Source organism: Drosophila obscura, unplaced genomic scaffold, assembly GCF_018151105.1.
Source record: "Drosophila obscura isolate BZ-5 IFL unplaced genomic scaffold, ASM1815110v1 contig_198, whole genome shotgun sequence".
In the NCBI taxonomy this organism is placed as follows: Eukaryota; Metazoa; Arthropoda; class Insecta; order Diptera; family Drosophilidae; genus Drosophila; species Drosophila obscura.
The window spans coordinates 333,357-355,366 of NW_024542787.1; the positions used below are offsets into that span (position 1 = coordinate 333,357).

A 22,010-nucleotide genomic window follows, 5' to 3' on the forward strand; every position below is an offset into this window, starting at 1 on the left:
AAAAGTACTAGCGGACTACTCCTTCTTTGAACACAGGTATATCGAGACGATACTGTCCCTCGAGTACCCAGAACCTCCTGACCATACTTATTATAGGAAAATAAACTGGAAAATTCATAGCACAACCATGGAGGAACTACTCCCCTGAAACGAACCAAAGAACCACACAAGACGCCCTAAATCGTCCAGAAAAAATCCTTCACGGTAGCATGATCCTCAAAAGAAAAGAAAAGAAAAGAAAAAAACCCTGGTGGTCAAACCAAATAGATATCCTACGTAGTCACTTGGTGATGTTCATCGACTAATTCATCGATCAACCATTGGGGGACGAAGACATCAATGGGATCGTCCAATAAGTCAAGTTCCCAATTACCAATTGGGAACAAAGAAAACGAAAAAGGTTTGTGCAGTTGGTACCTGATCGCGTTCCTTTGTATTTCTCCACAGATTTTAATGAGCAATACCTTAAGCGACGCCTAATTAATGCATCTATAAAAAAAACAGAGAACACACAGAGAACGACTTTTCCTGAGTTTTTAAAGTCAAAATTTCGTAAAAAAAATACCGCACAAAAATCATCATTTTTGCATTTCAATGCTTTATATTTCCCAGACAGTAAGCTGAAATCACAAAATGTTTGGGCTAAGCTTCTAGCTGTTTTAATAAACTTTTCAAAATAGCAAAATTCTATACAACCAGGCGTAATATACTAGAGTTATTTGAAAAAAAGCGCTACCTCTGAAAAAAAGCTTTTAAAAAATACCAGTTTTCACAAATTCATAAAAAACGAGAAGGAACGTGTGAGGCACTTCTGGGGACGCGACTCTACTTATACCCCTACTCAGTCAGTATATACATTTTTGAGCATATGATTTTTTAGTATTTTGGAATAAAAAAAAAAAATTTTACATTTTACATTTTTTTGCTACATCTGTTATCTACATATACATATACAATGTATATTATACATCTAACATGTAGATTGTACATGTATGTTCTACATCTCCTTCGCGCACTGAACGCGGCAGAGTGTGCGAGCGAGAAAGAGAATGAGTTGAATGAGCTTGGTGTTGGCAGGAGGGGGCGGAAGAACCAACACAAAATTAATTTCTTCATTCTGGCTATAATTATTATCCGATCTGATTCAGATTCGGTAATCTGGTAGATTTGGGCATTCTCTACGATACTGCATTTTTAGTTTAATCGTATCTTTAAAAATGTGCCTGCCACAGATTTTCGTTCTTTATGGTGGCGGAAGGGGCCGGGACGAAATTTTGAAATACACTTGTAGCAGTGTGATATCACAAGAGTCTGGAAACTAAATTTGGTTGACCTAGCTCTTATAGTCTCTGAGATCTAGGCGCTCAACAAGACGGACAGACAGACAGACAGACAGACAGACGGACAGACAGACATGGCTATATCGACTCGGCTATTGATGCTGATCAAGAATATATATACTTTAAGGGGTCGGAAACGTTTCCTTCTCAGCGTTACACACATCCACTTTTACCACAAATCAAACCATTTTTAAGCCCCAAATCATTAAGAAAAAATTGGTTTTATACCTTGAGGAAAACTCGTGTTGACTAGAGTAATAATAATGGAATAATCACGTTCGCTAACGACAATTCGCAGTCGGAAAACTCCGAGAGTCCCCTAATAGTAGAATAAAACCAGAAGGAACGTGCGAGTCGCTTCTGGGGACGCGACTCTACTTATACCCGTACTCAGTCAGTATAAAATCAAGAATATATATACTTTATGGGGTCGGAAACGTTTCCTTCTCTGCGTTACACACATCCACTTTTACCACAAATCTAATATACCCCTTAACTCTTTTTTCAGTACGGGTATAAAAACCGACGAATTTAGATATGGTATATATGGTCATTCTCTACGATACTGCGCTTTTAGTATCTTTAAAATTGTGCATGCCACAGATTTTCGTCCTTTGTGGTGGCGGAAGGGGGCGGGGCGAAATTTTGAAATACACTTGTAGCAGTGTGATATCACATGAGCCTGGAAACTAAATTTGGTTGCCCTAGCTCTTATAGTCTCTGAGATCTAGGCGCTCAACAAGACGGACAGACAGACAGACAGACGGACAGACAGACAGACGGACAGACAGACATAGCTATATCGACTCGGCTATTGATGCTGATCAAGAATATATATACTTTATGGGGTCGGAAACGTTTCCTTCTCTGCGTTACACACATCCACTTTTACCACAAATCTAATATACCCCTTAACTCTTTTTTGAGTACGGGTATAAAAACCGACGAATTTAGATATGGTATATATGGTCATTCTCTACGATACTGCGGTTTTAGTATCTTTAAAATTGTGCATGCCACAGATTTTCGTCCTTTGTGGTGGCGGAAGGGGGCGGGGCGAAATTTTGAAATACACTTGTAGCAGTGTGATATCACATGAGCCTGGAAACTAAATTTGGTTGCCCTAGCTCTTATAGTCTCTGAGATCTAGGCGCTCAACAAGACGGACAGACAGACAGACGGACGGACGGACGGACGGACGGACGGACGGACAGACAGACATGGCTATAACGACTCGGCTATTGATGCTGATCAAGAATATATATACTTTATGGGGTCGGAAAATTTTCCTTCTCTGCGTTACACACATCCACTTTTACCACAAATCTAATATACCCCTTAACTCTTTTTTGAGTACGGGTATAAAAAACTAAACCAAAAAAAAAATATAATATTTCTTTAAAAAAATTTAAACCCCGAAATTTATAAGAAAACGTAATTTTGGGCCACAGCGTAAATGTCGTGTTGTAAATAAAGTGTAAATAAACAAAGTACTCTTTCGAATAACCAGAATATAAGAAGCCAAAATAAAACAAGATTAAATGGAATAAGAACAGATATAATATACACACTGGAAGAAGTTGAACTCATATTGGACAATTACCAATTAAATCACCCATTTCAAGTAGTAAAGGATAATTTCCCAATTCAATGCGATAGCATAGTAGGCCTTGATTTTATTAAAAGATTTTATTGTACACTAGATTATAGCATAAATATACATAATAATATATATACATAAATATACTCAAAACAAAACCATATAATGCCCATTACAATATCATCAATAATATACTTCTCATTCCGGCAAGGTCGGAATCAATTTAAAAAATAACAATACGCAATAAAACCGGAGATATTTTGATACCAGGAGTTTTTGTTAGATTTATTAACACAAACCCAACAGAGACTAAAATTTCAACATTTAAACTGAGAACTGAGAACTTGTCGGACTACGACATCCGTACCGTCTTTGCAAATAAACCAGATCAAGAACACGAAAATACTGTCATGAAGAAACTATCAAAGAACTTTCCACCCTTCGTAAAAGATGCCCTTTTCAAACTATGCACAGAGTTTAACGAAATATTCGCTGTGGAATCAGAAAAAAATTCCAAAAAACAATTTCTACAAGCAAAAACTCAGGCTGAAAAATTCTGACTTCCAAGAATGGATGACATTCTTGACCAATTAGGACGCGCCAAATTCTTTTCGTGTTTAGATTCCTTCCTTAGATTTAGTGTCAGGGTTCCACCAGGTAGGGTTAGGGGAGGAACCGCGCGACATAACATCATTCTTTACTGACAAAGGATTTTATGGATTCAAAAGATTGCCATACGGCTTGAAAATAGCATTCCAAATAATGATGTCCTTAGCTTTCACGGGCCTAGCACCATCTCAAGCATTCCTATATATGGACGACATAATCGTCATAGGATGCTTTAAGGGACACAAGTTACAACATCTTAGAGATGTTTTTCAAACTTGTAGGCAACACAATCTTAAGCTCTATCCCGACAAATGCCAATTCTTTGGTCACGAAGTAACGTTTCTAGGCCATAAGTGCACGGGCAAAGGAATTCTCTCAGATGAATCCAAATTTGAGGTCATAGAAAAATATCCTATACCAAAGAATGGAGATGAGGCAAAACGCTTTATAGCATATTGCAACTTTTATCGTAGGTTTATAACCAACTTTGCAGCTTCAGTACAATGCATAAATAAATGATCAAGGAAAAACGTAGAATTTAACTGGGATAACAATTGTCAGTGTCATAATGGCATCAGGGGGTCACAAAAATGTCGTATGATAATAATACAATAAGTTTCAAGTATTTTATTTCATGATTTTATGTATATTTTCACCTTTTTGCACAACCATACATTTTTAGCGCCAAAATTGTATTTTTGAACTGCAAGTTTTTGTTGTTCTTAGTGGTGATAGTGGTGATAGTTGCGCTGATAGGCAGAAGAGTGTGCAGTTAAGCATGAATCAGAGACCGACGCAACTTTTTGCCACCACCTATGTAAAAAAAACTGCGTCTCCGCCAAGACGCAAAGAAGCATGACGCAGTCCCAATGTAAACAGCCTATTAGACGAGTTTGATTTCGTTACAGAACATATTAGGAGATTTGAGAATTCGGCAATAGACGCATTATCGCGACTTGAATTTAGTGACATAAAGAAATTAGCAAATAAGAACATTTTAAAAGTAACAACAAGAGCGGAATCAAAGAAAACACATAATAAAGAAAGTAAGAATAAAATAGAAACGAAGGTAAACATAATTCCAAGGGTATACCAAATAATAAATCCTAAAGACGCACAAAATAGTGAAGAATTAAAATTAAAAAAATCGAATTTCTACATAATACACAAAAAATGAAAAGTGGTATCGTTTAGAGTCAATAGCATGACCATTAATGGAATAATAGATTAAGATTTATTTTTTCCAAGGCTTGAAAAAGATGGCGGTGATCACAATATTGACAAATTAAAAACCAGAAGGAACGTGCGAGTTGCTTCTGGGGACGCGACTCTACTTATACCCGTACTAAGTCAGTATATACATTTTTGAGCATATGATTTTTTTGAATAAAAAAAAAAAAAATTTTACATTTGTTTGCTACATCTGCTATCTACATCTCCAATGTATAATCTACATCTAACATGCAGATTGTACATGTTCCATTTAGATTCTACATCTCCTCCGCTAGGGGTTGCTCGCGCACTGAACGCGGCAGAGTGCGCGAGCGAGAAAGATAATGAGTAGCGTGTTTCATGAGGGGGAGGCGGGGGAAGCAACTGAAAATTCATTTCTTCATTCTGGCTATAATTATGATCCGATCTGATTCAGATTCGGCAATCTAGTCATTCTCTAAGATACTGCGTTTTTAGTTTTTCGTCCTTTGTGTGGGCGGAAGGGGGCGGGGCGAAATTGTGAAATACACTTGTAGCAGTGTGATATCAAATGAGTCTGGAAACCAAATTTGGTTTCTCTAGCTCTTATAGTCTCTGAGATCTAGGCGCTCATCAAGACGGACAGTCGGACGGACAAGGCTATTTCGACTCGGCTATTGATGCTGATCAAGAATATATATACTTTATGGGGTCGGAAACGTTTCCTTCTCTGCGTTGCACACATCCACTTTTACCACAAATCTAATATACCCCTTAACTCTTCTTTGATTACGGGTATAAAAAAGAAATAAGGGAAAGGTGTAGTTAAATATACAACATTAAACAATTGGATATAAATAAATATGACTTAGACCACTGTACACTAAGCACAGCTTTTTACAGCTTTAAACTTCCAAGCCTGCAAGCTTAAAGCTGTCTTAGCTTTCTGATCATAATTATCTTATTATATCCAGCAGTGTATTAGAGTAAGAGAAACATTATAACATGTATATAGCATTATTATCCCTTCTCTCATGTAAAGCTTACCTAGCCATAAGAACCCATGTAAACCTTAGCTATACATACGGCGTTGTGGCCAAATATAGATCACTCAATAGTCACCTCTCGCCTTCATTATAATGGTTATTCTCTATGATACTACGCTTTTATTTATCTGGTCTCTTTAAAATTGTCGCTGACACAGATCTTCGTTCTATGTGGTATCGGAAGGGGGCGGGGCGAAATTTTGAAATGTATATATGTACCCATTAAGCATATTTGTAAGAACTGATGTGCTTCGTTTGGCGGTCAAGCCGAAAACACACTGACAACTTAATGAAGGCACTGCTGGTTAAAAAAAAAATTAAAACATCCTTTATCACAAATCACTGATAGATAAATCAAAGCAATACTTGATAAAAAAAAAATCGGCCGAGCCGTTTGGGAGGACCACAAGCAACCACAAAATCCGTGACACGAGATTTGTATACCCGTACTCAAAAAGAGTTAAGGGGTATATTGTATTTGTGGCAAAAGTGGATGTGCGCAACGCAGAGAAGGAAACGTTACCGACCCCATAAAGTATATATATTATTGATCAGCATCAATAGCCGAGTCTATATAGCCATATCCGTCCGTCCGTCCGTCTTGATGAGTCTAGACCTTAGGGACTATAAGAGCTAGAGCAAACAAATTTTTTTTCTAGACTCGTGTGATATAAAAGAACGAAAATCTGTGGCAGGCACAATTTTAAAGATACGATAAAACTATAAACGCAGTATCGTAGAGAATGACCAAATCTGATTGCCAAATCTGAATCAGATCGGATCATAATTATAGCCAGAATGAAGAAATTTTCAGCGAGACCACGCTTCTAATTCTCTTTCTCGCTCGCCCACTCTGCCTCGTTATGTACGCGAGCGCCCGCGATTGGAGAAGATGTAGAATATAAATGGTAACTGTAGAATCTACATGTTAGATTTAGAATATACTTTGTATATGTATATGAAAATAACAGATGTAGCACAAAAATGTAAAATATTTTAAAATTCTACATAAATCATAATCTCAAAAATTTATATATTGACTGAGTACGGGTATAAGTAGAGTCGCGTTCCCAGAAGCGACTCACACGTTCCTTCTCGTTATTTTTCTATCATTCTAGAAATTCAGCAATGGCCTTCCTCAATGGAATCGTTATGATATCTAATGAGAATACATCAATTTCTTTGTTGTTTACTTGTAATATTTTTACTGTTGGCAGAATAGCTATATTAATGTGAATTCTTGTATTGTTGTTGATTTAATAATGCTTTCAGTAGTGCTAATTATACCCGTATTAAAAAAAGAGGATGTGTGTAACACAGAGAAGGAAACGTTTCCGACCCCATAAAGTATATATATTCTTGATCAGCATCAATAACCAAGTCGATAGAGCCATGTCTGTCTGTCCGTCTGTCCGTCTTGTTTGACGCCTAGATGTCAGAGACTATAACAGCTAGGGCAACCAAATTTGGTTTCCAGGCTCATGTGATATCACACTGCTACAAGTGTATTTCAAAATTTCGCTACGCCCCCTTCCGCCCCCACAAAGGACAAAAATCTGTGGCAGGCACATTTTTAAAGATACGATAAAACTAAAAACGCAGTATCGTAGAAAATGCCCATATCTACCAGACTGCCTAATCTGAATCAGATCGGATCATAAATATAGCCAGAATGAAGAAACTAATTTTCTGTTGGTTCCCTCTCCTTCTCCAGCGCTGCTGACGCTTCTGATTATCTTTCTCGCTCGCACACTCTGCCGCGTTCAGTGCGCGATCAACCCCTAACGGAGGAGATGTAGAATCTAAATGGTACATGTATAATCTACATGTTAGATGTAAAATATACATAATATATGTAGATGTAGATAACAGATGTAGCAAAAAAATGTAAAATGTAAAATTTTTTTTTTTTCTAAAATTCTAAAAAATCATATGCTCAAAAATGTATATACTGACTGGGTACGGGTATAAGTAGAGTCGCGTCCCCAGAAGCGACTCACACGTTCCTTCTCGTTTTAATTACATATTGTGCAAATGCCGTGGGCTTTCGGCTTTGCAACTCTGTCGATAAATTTATATTTTTCAGAGAACTTTTTATTACGATAAAATTATGTACAAACGTATATCTTTCTACATATACATATATGCAGGGAATTGGTATATATATTGATTTTTTTAAAATTTTTTTATCATGTACATTGATTTTTACTTATATATATATTGTGTAAATGTCGTTGGTCAATTCGTCAATTTATGTTTTTCAGATTATATAAAACAAGTGATTTTAACAAAAATAATTTTATATGCATATGTATTTACATATATGTATATGAATGTATGAATATATATGATCTATGAATGTATACCTAGAAACATATGTATATGGGTTAAATAACATGTGTATAGAATTGGCTTTTATTTTTACATAATGTAACGAAATATCGAATTCAAAGTTCGCGCCCTTAGAGCCCTTGACCCTGGCGATCGATAGTTAGAACGGCCAGACTTTGAACAGAAAAAAAATAAAAAGAATTCACATGCATGAAAAAAAGATTAAGCACGATGGTTATGTGCCAATATAACTGTAGAAAACTGGAGAATTAAAAGTAAGATTGAGTGTTATATTTTTACGGAATAGGTAGAATAGGTTAGCTCCGGCCCCCAACCTGAAAAAAAAATCCGCTCGGCCCGCCTCGTAGCACATTTTTGTTACATTGGTGTCAGATGTGGGATTAGCGATCAGATCTGCAACGATCTCAAGCCATAATGCCAAAACGAGGAGAAAGACAACGTGCCCGTTCCGTGAAGCCCGAGGTATTGACGCCAGCTTCATTGACGGCGATTTCAACCGCTTCCCAGCACCAGATGGATCTGAAAATTGATAAGATATTCGATTCGTTTCAACGAATGATGCTACGTGTAATGGGGGCTCCCCCACGAAATTTGTCGGTTCCTTCCCCAGAAACACTGGACAGACTACCCGCCGCATGGACGTACGCAGCAGATGCAAGGGAAAACGGCGCGGATACGGTGTGCTCAGAGAGTCCACAGGCCGCCTCTACCCTGCGACCTTCAAGTGGCCGAGTGACTGCCTTTCAACCTGGGACACTGCCTTCTTACGGCGGATCGACATAACTACGAGCGAATTCTGGAAATGGTAGGGGAGAATCAAGATCGGAGCGACGCTGAGCGCTGCCTGGGAATAGCACTGAATGTTCAAGGGCAAGCCCAAAGGTACTTCAGCACACTACCAGTCAGCACAACTCGCAACTATCAGCAGCTAGTGGTATCGATGCGAATAGCATCGAATGTTCAAGGGCAAGCCCAAAGGTACTTCAGCACACTACCAGTCAGCACAACTCGCAACTATCAGCAGCTAGTGGTATCGATGCGAACACAGTTTGCTCTGGACTGCCAGACCAGCTACCAACAGTTGTGCAACCGCGCACAACGATCCAAGGAGTCTCTTATGGATTTCGCCATAGAGCTTAAACGCTTTTGTCGCGTGGTGTTTGCCGGTACTTCGGAAGACATCTATAATTCCATAATGGTGCAGCAGTTTGTTGATGGCATGCGTGAAACGGCACTTCAATATCCCGTGCTGGCCAGTAAGTCCTCGACTCTCGCCGAAGCCCGAGATATGGCCATTAAACTCCAAACGCTGGGGGTGCGAAACACCGGTCGCTCCGTTTTCTACGTGGCCGACGCCCCTAGTGGACAAGGATCTAATGACACACCCCGCAATCGAGGTTGAGAGTCCACCGCATCGCGAGCAGGGCCCAAGCCACTCGAAGAGGTCGCCTCGGAAACTAACGGAAGTCAGCTCCGCGGGGCGAGAGTTGATTGCCACCTACATAGCCCCCAATACAAAAATAGATGTCCAGACTCCGCCACGGAAGGTGTTGCGGCCAGCAGACGCCGCCAATAATGAGAAAAGTGTGCCAGAGGAGGAAGAAGTACTTCAGATATGGGACCTCAACAACCTCACTGGGTATTCCTCGTCGGAGCCTGCAACGTCGACACACACAGACAAACCAAAAAACGAAGCGGACAGCGTTCTAGCATTGCCCTTCAAAGAATCGATGCCCACAACAGATGGAGAGGCGGAAGATGACAGCCAAGGCAGGAGTGCCCACCGCGGGATCCCCAGCGATGAACCGACAGCTACGTACTCCCTTAACACATTAAGTGACAAACGCTTGCATTGTGTAATTCTCTTTCAGAAACGCCCAGTACGGATGGTAGTAGATACCGGGGCCTCAGTATCCCTGCTCAACAAGCGAGACGTGAGGAACGCACCGTATACCACCGCTTGCCATGTAGTCCTGCGGGAGAGACGTTTGCTACAACTCAGCGCGTCTCCGCAACTATACGGATCGGCCACCGCTCGGTGCTGCAAGACTTTCTGCTGATGGACGGCGCACCGCCCACTTTCTCCTTTCTCCTCCGGCACGAAACAACAGCGGACCTAAGCGCGATGCTTCTTAAGTTTGCCTGGGGCACGGTGCCATTGCACTTTACGAGTTCTATACAAGGGAACGTGCTCTACTTAACGGAAAGAACGCGCAACTCAGCGCGTCTCCGCAACTATACGGATCGGCCACCGCTCGGTGCTGCGAGACTTTCTGCTGATGGACGGCGCACCGCCCACTTTCTCCTTTCTCCTCCGTCACGAAACAACAGCGGACCTAAGCGCGATGCTTCTTAAGTTTGCCTGGGGCACGGTGCCATTGCACTTTACGAGTTCTATACAAGGGAACGTGCTCTACTTAACGGAAAGAACGCGCATACCACCCTGGAGCGACACTTAATTTAGCCTGAGCTGCGCTCCGGTGACACCGCAGAAACAAGTAGTCCTGGAACGTGGAGAAGTATCGGATCTACTCGCCGATGGTATTAGTCCGTAAGAACGATGGTTCGACCATGACTACCGGAGGCTCAATGACGTCACGATAAAAGACTCGTATCCCCTGCCGACAACTAAACACATTCTGACGACCCTGCATGGTTAAAATTGGTTATCTGCATTGGATCTTCAGAGCGGCTACTGGCAGTTGGAAATGGACGAACTTTCTAGGCCCAAGACTGCGTTTGCCTGCGCCGCTGGATTTTTTGAGTTGAACGTCATGCCGTTCGGATTGACCAATGCCGCGTCAACGTTCAAGAGGATGATGGACTGATTGTTTGCTGGCCCCACCTGGAGATCAACGCTGGTATACTAAGATGACATCATCGTTTATTTGAGCACGGCAGAAGATCATTTAGAGCATTTGGAAAAGGTTTTCGAACGACTGGCAGCAGCAGGATTAAGACCGAGCCCAAAGAAATGTCAGTTTTTTAAGAATGAGGTCAACTTTCTAGGACACGTGGGGAGCAGTCAGGGCCTGCGGGCTTCCCCAAAAAAGATAACTAAGATCACTGACTGGCCAAGACCACAAAACCAAAAGGAGGTGCGCTCATTTGTCGGGCTCTGCTCATATTACCGGAAGTTTATTCAGGACTTCGCAACGATCGCAACCCCTCCACGAATTGACGGAGGCTCGTCGTACGACAGCTCCGATCGTAGCCTTTCCTGAGCCAAAAGAGCTTTTCGTGTTGGACACGGACGCCTCTGACCATTGGGTAGGTGCCGTGATGAGTCAGATACAGAACGATCAAGAGGTGGTCATCGAATATTACAGCAAGACTTTCAATCCTGCAGAGCACAATTATTGCGTAACTCGAAGAGAACTGTTGGTCGTAGTTAAGGCCACCAAACGGACAGAAATTTGTCGTACGGACGGACCACGCGTCACATAAATGGCCCCTCATATTTCGGGAACTGGATGCCAAGTAGCAAGATGGATCGAGAGACTGCAGCAGTACGATATGGCGATACAGCACCGCCCTGGGAAACGTCACGCTAATGCAGACTGACTATCTCGCCGTCCCTGCAACGATTGTCGAGCTTGCGAGAAAGCGGAAGAAAAGGCGGTTCGAGTAGTTTACCTAGAAACAGTACCTCTAAGCGAACACCAGAAAAAAGATATGCAGCTAGCAGTTGTCTATGAATGGGTTGTGCGAGAAGAGAGGCCGCCGAAGAGTACAATTTGGGTTGAGAGTCCCGACGTTAAAGCTTATTGGCACCTATTTTCTCGTTTACAGCTGAAGGGGCTGGTGCTAATGGTTACCAACCGAGAGGGCGAGCAGATTCCTGTCATCCCGATCGCAGTAAGGCCGCAAATCCTGCAAGCCGTCCACCAATCTTCCACCGGAGGCCACTTCGGTATAAGGAAAACTCTGGCCAAGGCTAAGAAACGGAAAGCTACCCGGCCTTAGTGGATAATTTACAACCTCATTTGCGGGAAACGCATCATGCCGCAAGCGAACACCTGAAGGCCGCAGCAAATCAGCAAAAGGACCGTTACGACCTACGCTCTCACACCGTCCAGTTCGAGCCGGGTGATCTGGTATGGCTGTATGCACTGATCAGAAAGTGGGACGATGTCCGAAACTCCAATCAGACTAGATAGGCCCCGCCACCGTGATCCGCAGTTATTCCGACCTAATCTACGAGATACGCCTTCCCGGAAAACGCACCACCAGGACGATACATGTAAATCGACTAGCGGGCTACAAGGCACCTGTTCCTCAATAAGTCGGCCAGGGGGCTCAACTCTAAGAGGGGGGCAATGTAACGAAATATCGAATTCAAAGTTAGCGCCCTTAGAGCCCTTGACTCTAGCGATCGATATTTAGCGGTCATCTCGAACGACCAGACTTTAAACAGAAACAAAAGAAGAAGAAACCACATGTATGAAGAAAAGATTAAGCACGAAGTTTATGTTCCAATAAAACTGTAGAAAACTGGAGAATTAAAAGTTAGATTGAGTGTTATATTTTTACGGAATACGACGGCTACCAAGTTAGACTGCTGCCTTCATTATACATAGCTCCGTCCCCCAACCTGAAAGAAAAATCCGCTCGACCCGCCTCGTAGCACATTTTTGTTACAATATTCTATATTCTAAAAATATATTAAAATTTTTTGATAGTACTGCAGCAACGAAGTCGAATAAGTAAAAATCAATGTATATGATAAAAAAACATAATACATACATCATTTTATCGGCAGCTAAAAATTATTCTGCGCATACAATCATATATTTCGGAGTGTTACACGTACAGTGTACATTGTACACACATACATGCTTTCTGTCAGTCGGCTCGTGTCACGTCAGAGCCAAATGCCGTCGGTCCCAGAGCCGAAGGACTGCGACATTATGCTGAAACCTCAGCTGCGCCACTTTCGTTGTATGAACTGGCACAACTATATACACTATGGTTAGTGGTCATGGTTATTCTGGACGTTGATATGCAATGACTGCACCATCAAGTGGCCCATGCGACACCAAGCCGAAGCCTGTTACGCGCGGAACCCAGGCAGAAACGCAGCCCTCCTCCCACCCAACCAACCAAGGGGCGCTGCCGCATGACGCGCGTGTTACCGAACCGATCGCGAGCATGCAGGAAAGATAGGTGTTAGACTAAAATTCGAGGAAAATTAGAGCTAAACACAACTCAAAGAGCTAAACATGCAAAGAAAGCTAAAAAATATAACTAATTACGGGAAAGGTATGTTAGTATTAGTGATTTAAGAAGAGGAAGGGAATTATTAGTTGATATTATGTGGTAGAGGGAATTGAATTTCGAGCAAAGTACCCTAAATGGTTCGTGCAAGGAATAATTCGATCTACAAAGCGGAAGGAACAAAGGAATGAAGTTTCTAGTAGATCTAATAGGAATCGTAAAGTTTATGCGGCTCAACAAGTAAGGGCTATCTACGTCGCCCTTGATCAGGTTGTGCATAAAAATCACACCAAGCATTTTTCTACGACTAACTAAGGTTGGAAAGTTTATCAAAAGCAATCTACGAGGGTAAGACGGCAGTCTCACACCTGCATCCCAGTTAAGGCCACGCAGAGCAAAAAGTAAAAAGTTTTTCTGGACTGATTCTATACGGTCCTGGTGTACTTTGTACTGGGGGCACCATACACAAGAGCCGTACTCTAAAATCGGACGAACAAGCGAGATGTAGAGAGTCTTCGTTATATACGGGTCGTCAAATTCCTTTGATCACCTCTTTATAAACCCAAGCACACCCATGGCCTTATTTACCATGGTAGAAATGTGTTTAGAAAACTTTAACTTTGGGTCAAATTTAACACCAAGATCATCAACCAAGGTAATTCTCTCAAGAGAACCACCGCAGAGGCTATAAGGAGCCAAAAGGGGGCTGGAGCGATGAAATGTCATTATTTTGCATTTCGAGGCATTTAGGTGTAACAAATTTGCACAACACCATGACTGAAAGTTATTGATATCGGATTGCAAGCGAGAGTGAAATGAAATGTCCTTATACTGGACACAAAGTTTAACATCATCCGCATACATGAGTACTCGAGAGTTTGTTAATACTGAAGGCAGATCATTAATAAAGAGTGTGAATACTAGGGGGCCTAGATTGCTGCCTTGTGGTACTCCAGAAGTAACCTTAACAGGTGAAGAGAAGGAGTTTTTGAAGAGGACTCTTTGAGACCTAGAACGAAGGTGGCTAGAAATCCATCTCAAAAGATTAGGCGGAAACCCTAAAAGGTCAAGTTTTTGTGCTAAAAGGGAATGGTTTACAGAGTCGAATGCTTTAGTAAAATCAGTGTAAATGACATCCGTCTGCAAGTTACCTTGAAAGCCTTTAATGATAAAAGAGGTAAACTTTAATAAATTTCTGGTTGTTGATCGTCGCCTTATAAATCCGTGCTGGGACGGAGATATAAGTGATTTGCAGAGATGTTGCAAATGCGGAGCTAAAATTTGTTCAAACATTTTAGGAATAGCGGATAACTTAGATATACCTCTATAATTATTTGCATCAGACTTGCTACCTTTCTTATGGAGCGGAATAATAAAAGATTCCTTCCAGATGGGGGGGAGGCATGAAGAGTTAATGAATAGGGTGAATAGTTTAAGCAAGGATCCACACAGAGCGTCGGCACAGTACCTAAGTACACAGCCGGGAACTCCGTCGGGACCTGGTGAAAATACCGGCTTAACAAGTCGAAGATCATGAAGCAGTGAGCTTTCATTTAACAAGGGGTTTAAGATGCCATTCGATCTTGGTAAACTGTATGGATACGGCTGACCAGAGTAGCTTTCATGAGAATGTGTTGTTTGGAAAAATTTGGCAAAAAAAACGGCAATTGGTCATTGTTTGCTGACATTGCTGGGTGTGCGGACGTTCTACGCTTACTATTTACGAAGCTATAAAAGTGTTTAGGGTCCTGTGAAAATCGTATCCTGCCTCGAGATAGGTAGTTTTTATAGCATTGAGCGTTAAGAACGGAGAAATTTGACCGAGCTATAACATAGTGAGAAAAAGAAGAGGGAGAACGTACTTCTCGAAATTTTTTCTAAAGTCTTGATTTTAAGTTTTTTAGACTGGATAACTCTTTGGTAAACCAAGGAGGCTTTTCAGATCTAACCGGACAAGAAAGTGGGACACAAGAATCAAAAAATGTGTCAAGTACATTTTAAAAATGTTTGTGCCTTTCATAACGTCAGTGCACAAATACAGAGCGGACCAATCAAAATCACTAATGCGGTTATTAAGCGGACACGTTCAGATAGCCTACCCATTCGATCCAATACAGTAGGGCCAATATCGACTGACACTTCAAATGTAGGAGTCTTCAGGTATAGTGAGCGGAAGGGATCGGGTTAACAACGCTATGGTCGGATCCGAGACAAAGCACAGATCAAGCAATCGACCCAAGGAATTTTTCACATGGTGTACTTGAGACAGGGATGGGTCTAGCAAGCCATCGATAAAGTCATGTCGTGACATGGGCCCAAGGTTATTAGACTCGTTTACCGAAGACCAAACAGTACCTGGCAAATTGAAATCACCAAGAACTATCATATGGTCTTTATCTGATAGCGAGGAAGAAATAGTTTTTAAAGCGTACAGGTGATGCTCGTATATTAAGATATCCGAGGAAGGTGGAATATACGAGCAAGTAATGAAAATGGAAAAGCCTGGGAGAATCAGTTTTACGCACAGGAATTCCAGGTCTTGTTGAATCTGGACCATGAAATTTTCCGACGTGAAGTTTGAGTCCACTGCAATAAGGACGCCACCTCCACGTCGAGACGAACGGTCATTTCTAAAAATTGTGTACCGACCTGCCAAAACTTCGGAACTAAGGATGTCCGGCTTTAACCAGGTCTCGGTGAACACAATAACGTGGGATGAGAATGCGAGACTCTCAAGGAAAAGAGTGCTGAGCTTACTACGCAAGCCTCTAGCATTCTGGTAGGTAACTACAAGAGAGGAAGTTAGTTTTTTGGATGGGTGGAAGTAGAGGTGGAAGATGAGGATGGAGATGGAGCACTGGTCTGAATCCTAGGAAGAGTAATGGGGGGCCTATTCTTTTTCTTAGCCTTAAACTCTTTAACCATCAAATGCTCCGGCCAAAACTTGGCGGAACAAATGGTTTCAAATTGAGTTGGCGAGACGCTTATCTTGAAGGAAGATATCTCCCTGGCGTAAGAAAAGTTAAATTTTTCCACCTTAAAGCCGACGGCTTTTATTTTGCTTTGTATAAAAGCGGTCACATCATTGGATGTGAGGTCAGGGGCTTATCGCTTTGGTGGGACTCCTACCAGTGGCTTTGGCACCACAGGCCTAGTACCTGTGATGGCAGTATCCGATGGTCCTGGACATCTATTAGCTGGTGGGAGCGAAACTGAGGGGATAGTTAAGGGTGCGGACTCGATGGACACGGACTCTACAGACATTTCTAACTGCATACTCTCCGAAGTGACGCATTCGGCTCCCGAATCTGCATCACCAGCAGCGATCGTTGCCCTTGGAGTAGCAAACGTAATCAACTGCTGCACTAAGGGAGTTGTCGGAGTAAGTTTTTCAGATGCCAGTGGACATGAGGCAGTCGGCACTTGCAAGTCCCGCGGAGTCGACTTCTTGCGCCTCGGAGACTCAGCCAGCAGCTGTAAACTGCTGAACTGAGTGTTCATGGCCAAGAGCCGATCATATTGCTGTTTATTGAAGCCACTCCGCGTCTGCCTCATGAACGAACGCATGTCGTTTTCCACAGAACGGCATTCCTCACAACTATAATGTAGGCCGTTGTTTTGGGAAATGGCGTCTCCTACACGTCCCGAGATCCCTACACATTTTGCGTGCACTACGCTTTCGCAAAGCCAGCAGGGGATATTGGGCTGGTCATGGGTGATCTGCTTCTTGCAGGTTTTTTTGGCACAGACGACAGAAAATTCCATATTTATGTCTTTTATTTTTTTTACTTCGGGAAAAAAAGTTCAAAACAAATAGCAATCAGACCACTGTGCAGAGCAAATGCTTAGAGCAATGCTTAAAGCGAAATCGGTAAAAGATGAGAGAGGAGAGTGGTTGCAGCAACAGCTTATAGGTAAGAGCGTTACTGCACAAAAAGTTACAAGAGCGAGAGCGAAAGAACAGTTATTGAGAGTTAGGTGATAGAGAGAGTGATAGATGGCAATAACTACGACAAAGAGCGGCTAAATGTAATGAGAGGGCGTACTTACGAAAAGCAACAACACAAACACACGACTAACCGACGCACAAAATTTATTAAATAAGTTGTATTTTTACACAATTATCAGGCATGCACCCGCGGTAAAAGTATGATTTTAATGTAAGTTAGTTAGAGAGTTAAACTATAGATAAAAAAACACCGGCTGTTTAAGTTAAACAAAAGGAAAATGCGGAGCGCAAAACAAAAACACGTCTGGTCACTACGAAAGAGAACGAACGAGCATAAGCTTGGTTTTAATCTTCTCTTTATATCAATAAAAGCGACCGAAGCTCGGAAAATCGCGATTTAAGTATTGTTGTAAAAAGTACGATTTTTCAGGGTTGTCAAACGTTAGTATTGTTTTCGATTCCCTCAATAATTTTCGTTTTGATCAAGAGTCCTTTTCTCCTATTTCAGTCACAAAAGAAGAAATGCTTCTCAAATAAACGAATTTGGGTCGTCGTACTCGCAACTCAGAAATTACGAGAAGAAATTATTCGAATAGGACTGAGGAAGAGCGGGAATCGTAGCGAGAGGCGGATCGGCTAAGGCAAAGGTTTATCATGGAATTTATGTAGAATTTTAAAATATTTTACATTTTAAATTTTTTGCTCCATCTGTTATCTACATCTATAATGTCGATTGCACCTCTCAAATGTAAATTATACATACAAAATGTGGATTCTACATCTTCTCCGCAAAGGTCGCGCATTGCACAGGGTAGTGTGTTCGAGCGAGAAAGAGAATGAGTAGCTTGGTCTCGAGCTGGACTATAATAATGAGCCGATCTGATTCAGATTTGGCAATTGGTAGAGATGGTCATTCTGTATGATACTGTTTATACCCGTACTCAAAAAAGAGTTAATAGCCTTTTCACACTGGGGACCATCCACCATCCATTTCTGGGATGGTCCGTAAGGTTTTGCCGTTCCAAAAATTTCCCAGTTATTCCACCATCCATCTGGGATGTTCCTAATTCGCACGTTTCTGACTCTTTTTGACATTCACAACAAAAAATCGGAATTCACTTCGAAAATGTAAACAATGACAGACAGGAAAATATAAAAAAAAAAACAAAATCACATCTGATATGTCAGAATTGTCTCAGGCACACAACTCGGGAATCCTCTGGGAATTTTTTTATGAATGCTCTGCAAAACTCATGCAGGATATTGCACTCGCTTTTGGCTGACAGCCTTCCGACTTTTCTGTACTCAGAAAAAGAGCCCAAAGTATACAATGCTAGACCTATAGAAAACTTTCCTTAGAAAACGCTTCGTTGTTTTCGGGTACGTTTTTCTCCCAAAATGTCCCAAACCGCTTCTCAGAAACATAGAATATGTATTTGTATAAACATTGATTGGATTTAGTAGAAGCAGTCTGAAGTGACCACGCTTCAGTGTTTTCAAAACAGATATCCACTCCAATAAATTCTCCTCGTCAATGTTAGCCGCATTATCATCATCCATGTCCAGCAACATGATTAGCTTGTGCAAGAATATGTTTAGCTGCTGAATCACATTCACAACCATTGCAATGTTATTTATATTCATTTAAATTGTAGATGTGAACAAATTTTAAGGGGTATAGATTTGTGGTAAAATTTGATGTGTGTAACGCAGAGAAGGAAACGTTTCCGACCCCATAAAGTATATATATTATTGATCAGCATCAATAGCCGAGCCGATAGAGCTATGTCCGTCTGTCCGTCCGTCCTTCTTGTTGAGCGCCTGGATCTCAGAGACTATAAGAACTGGGGCAACCAAATTTGGTTTCCAGACTCATGTGATATCACACTGCTACAAGTTTATTTCAAAATTTCGCCCGCCCCACAAAAGACGAAAATCTGTGGCAGGCACAATTTTAAAGATACGATAAAACTAAAAACGCAGTATCGTAGAAAATGCCCATATCTACCAGATTGCCGAATCTGAATCAGATCGGAGCATAATTATAGCCAGAATGAAGAAATTGTTGGTTCCCCTGCCGACTTCAGCCAAAGACCCACTAGTCATTCTTTTCCTCGCTCGCACACTCTGCCGCGTTCAGTGCGCGAGCAACCCCTAGCGGAGGAGATGTAGAATATAAATGGTTCATCTATAATTTACATGTTAGATGTAGATAACAGATGTAGCAAAAAAATGTAAAATATAAGATTTTTTTTAATTCTAAAATTCTATAAAATCATATGCTCAAAAATGTATATGCTGAGTAGAGTCGCGTCCCCAGAAGCGACTCACACGTTCCTTCTCGTTTTATCTAATTTATGTGTTTTTCCGTACAATTTTTAGCTATTTTAATTGAATATGGTTGTGGAATTAACGAAATTCAAGTTCTCGGCCTACTTTATATACAAAGTCGTAACACTGCCATTATTTTTATAAACTATTCATTCTCATTACTAAAAATTATATTACCTAAAAAGCCTAATCAATAAAAACATTAAACATTTTACAACCGATTTTCTTATATTTCAGAATGTTACTCCACACGTCTATTCAAGCTCAATTTCCCAATGTACACTTCCTCGCCAGTCGTTGCACAATGCTTGGCCAAAGTATAATTGCAACATAAGCGGAACAAGACCGACATCAACGTTTCATCAACTTTCTTTTCCACAGTCAAGAGTGCATAGCCATAACCATTCACAATCCTTAATTGGACATTCAACTGGATCATCTTTAGCTTCGAACAGCTCTATTCCCTCGCCTTCAAATGTCTTACCTCAACCACAAGGAAGAACAATACCCTTACATCATATAAACCAATCTCAAAGCGCTAGAGTCTGCATAGGACTCGGCAGCGATGACATTCACTCAGTTGAACAAAATCTTTCCGATGACGAGGTTACCGTCCAAACTCCATTAATGATTAAACGCGACAGCACTGTATGACTATAGAAATTCCACAGGGTGGTCGACACTCCCCTGTGATTACAATTTTAATATTCTCTGTATCCTGCATTTCGAACTCTTAGAATAAACTTTTATACTTTATTATTGAAACGGTATTATTCATAGTTAAATTATTTTGTGGTGAAATAAATGTATATCTATTTATTGTTTTTGTACGGTGAACTAAATTAGTTTACTAACCTAAAAGTACGCAAAGAACCTAACAGTTTTATTTTTAAAATATATGTCATTTGTCCATCGCATTAGATTCACAATTTTGAATTGGAAAAATCATCAAGTAAGACATAAACGCAAGGTCCTTAATAATATCAAAGACTATACAACACCAAGATGCTGCATGACGACCAAAAAGCTGTTCTATGGAAGGGTTAATCGATATGCCCTATCGACAGTTGGAGCGCGTGGGGTATCAATCTCTTTTTGGCTATCCCTCGTCTCTGACCGTGACCCGCTGCGCGTCGGCATCATCTGCTCGTCAGTGACGAGTCGAGCGAGCTGGAGACAGCGCAGCAGCGCACAGTGGGCACATCTTGTTTTTTGGTTCATGTTTTTTTTCAGAGGTAATGCTTGCATACTTTGCAGTTCTGAAAACCTGACAAATGCAGCTATAAATCCGACACAGACACTTTGTAGCTGCAGCTTAGCGCCTGGAAGATATTGTGAGGACCAATCTCAGGCTGGGATATGCATCAATCTGTCCAGGGTCCTGAATTAAACGATAGTTTATAATTTTTTATTGGGACTTTGCCAGCAACTGAAATAGAATGGTTAGCGAAATGACAACACTGTTTGGTTCCTTGGCTTTTAATGGGTTTCTTTATTTTTCGTGTTGTTATGCTATTCGGTTATGTTGACCGACTGACCGCGACGTGTATGGTAGTTCTGCTGATGGAATCCCGATTGACTGCCCCGTCTCCACGCCAAGCAGTGCCTTTTATGGATCGGACGGCCATCGATTTTCGAACCAATGTCTTACAGATATCTTATCTCTCTTTTTGGAATATCGGAAGGTTCTTATATAAATATATATTGCCGAGTGGATTGCCCGGTAAAAGAGGGTTACCTAACGCAATCGCCTCGCAACAAGTGTCCAATGTACCAGGTAAGGTGATCGGTGAGCACCGGTACCGTGGGAAAGGAATTTCGTGAATATATTTTTTTGAATATTTATTTATTTAATATTATTTTCGATACTTTTTGCGTAAGTTCCCTTGTGCCAGTCTCCTGTCTTTTGGCATGTGCCGGGGTTTTGTTTTTGCTGGGTGTTGATCTCGTCATTTGAGAGCTTTGGTTACTTGGTTTTGCTGTGGTGGGGGTTGGTTACATAATCCTGGCCAGCGCCTTTCCATCGATTGGCCGCGCGTGTGCTGAGTTCTTGGCTTTCTTTCTTTCTTCGGTCGGTGCTGCGAATTCGAATTAGTTGTGCTGATATCTTCACCTGGGAGTAGCGTTGGTTGTAGGGATGGGTATCGATATTGCATTATCGATATTTTATCGATACTAAAATGCGATATTTTAGTTCAAAACGATATTAATATTCAAAGTGATATTTGACGAAAATCGATATTTCTTACAATATATCGAACAATTTTTGTCGGCTCGGAGAAAAAAAGCACATTTTGCTTGGTGTTAGAATTGCCGAAGAAAATAATCCACCCCCATGCTTACTTTGTACAAACTTTGTAAGTTTGGAACGGAAG

The 22,010-nt window shown here is 41.2% G+C and overlaps 1 protein-coding gene across 1 annotated transcript in view; it reads left to right on the forward strand.

Moving 5' to 3' along the window:
- LOC111076700 (nephrin-like) overlaps window positions 1–20,155 on the forward strand; it is a 330,088-nt gene extending 309,933 nt beyond the window's left edge. Inside the window, exons 12-13 of the mRNA XM_041593725.1 lie at window positions 19,873–19,952; window positions 20,017–20,155. Coding sequence (XP_041449659.1) covers window positions 19,873–19,952; window positions 20,017–20,053 — 117 coding nt within the window. The 3' untranslated portion in view covers window positions 20,054–20,155. The remainder of the gene's footprint in view (window positions 1–19,872; window positions 19,953–20,016) is intronic.
- Window positions 20,156–22,010: the final 1,855 nt, after the last annotated feature.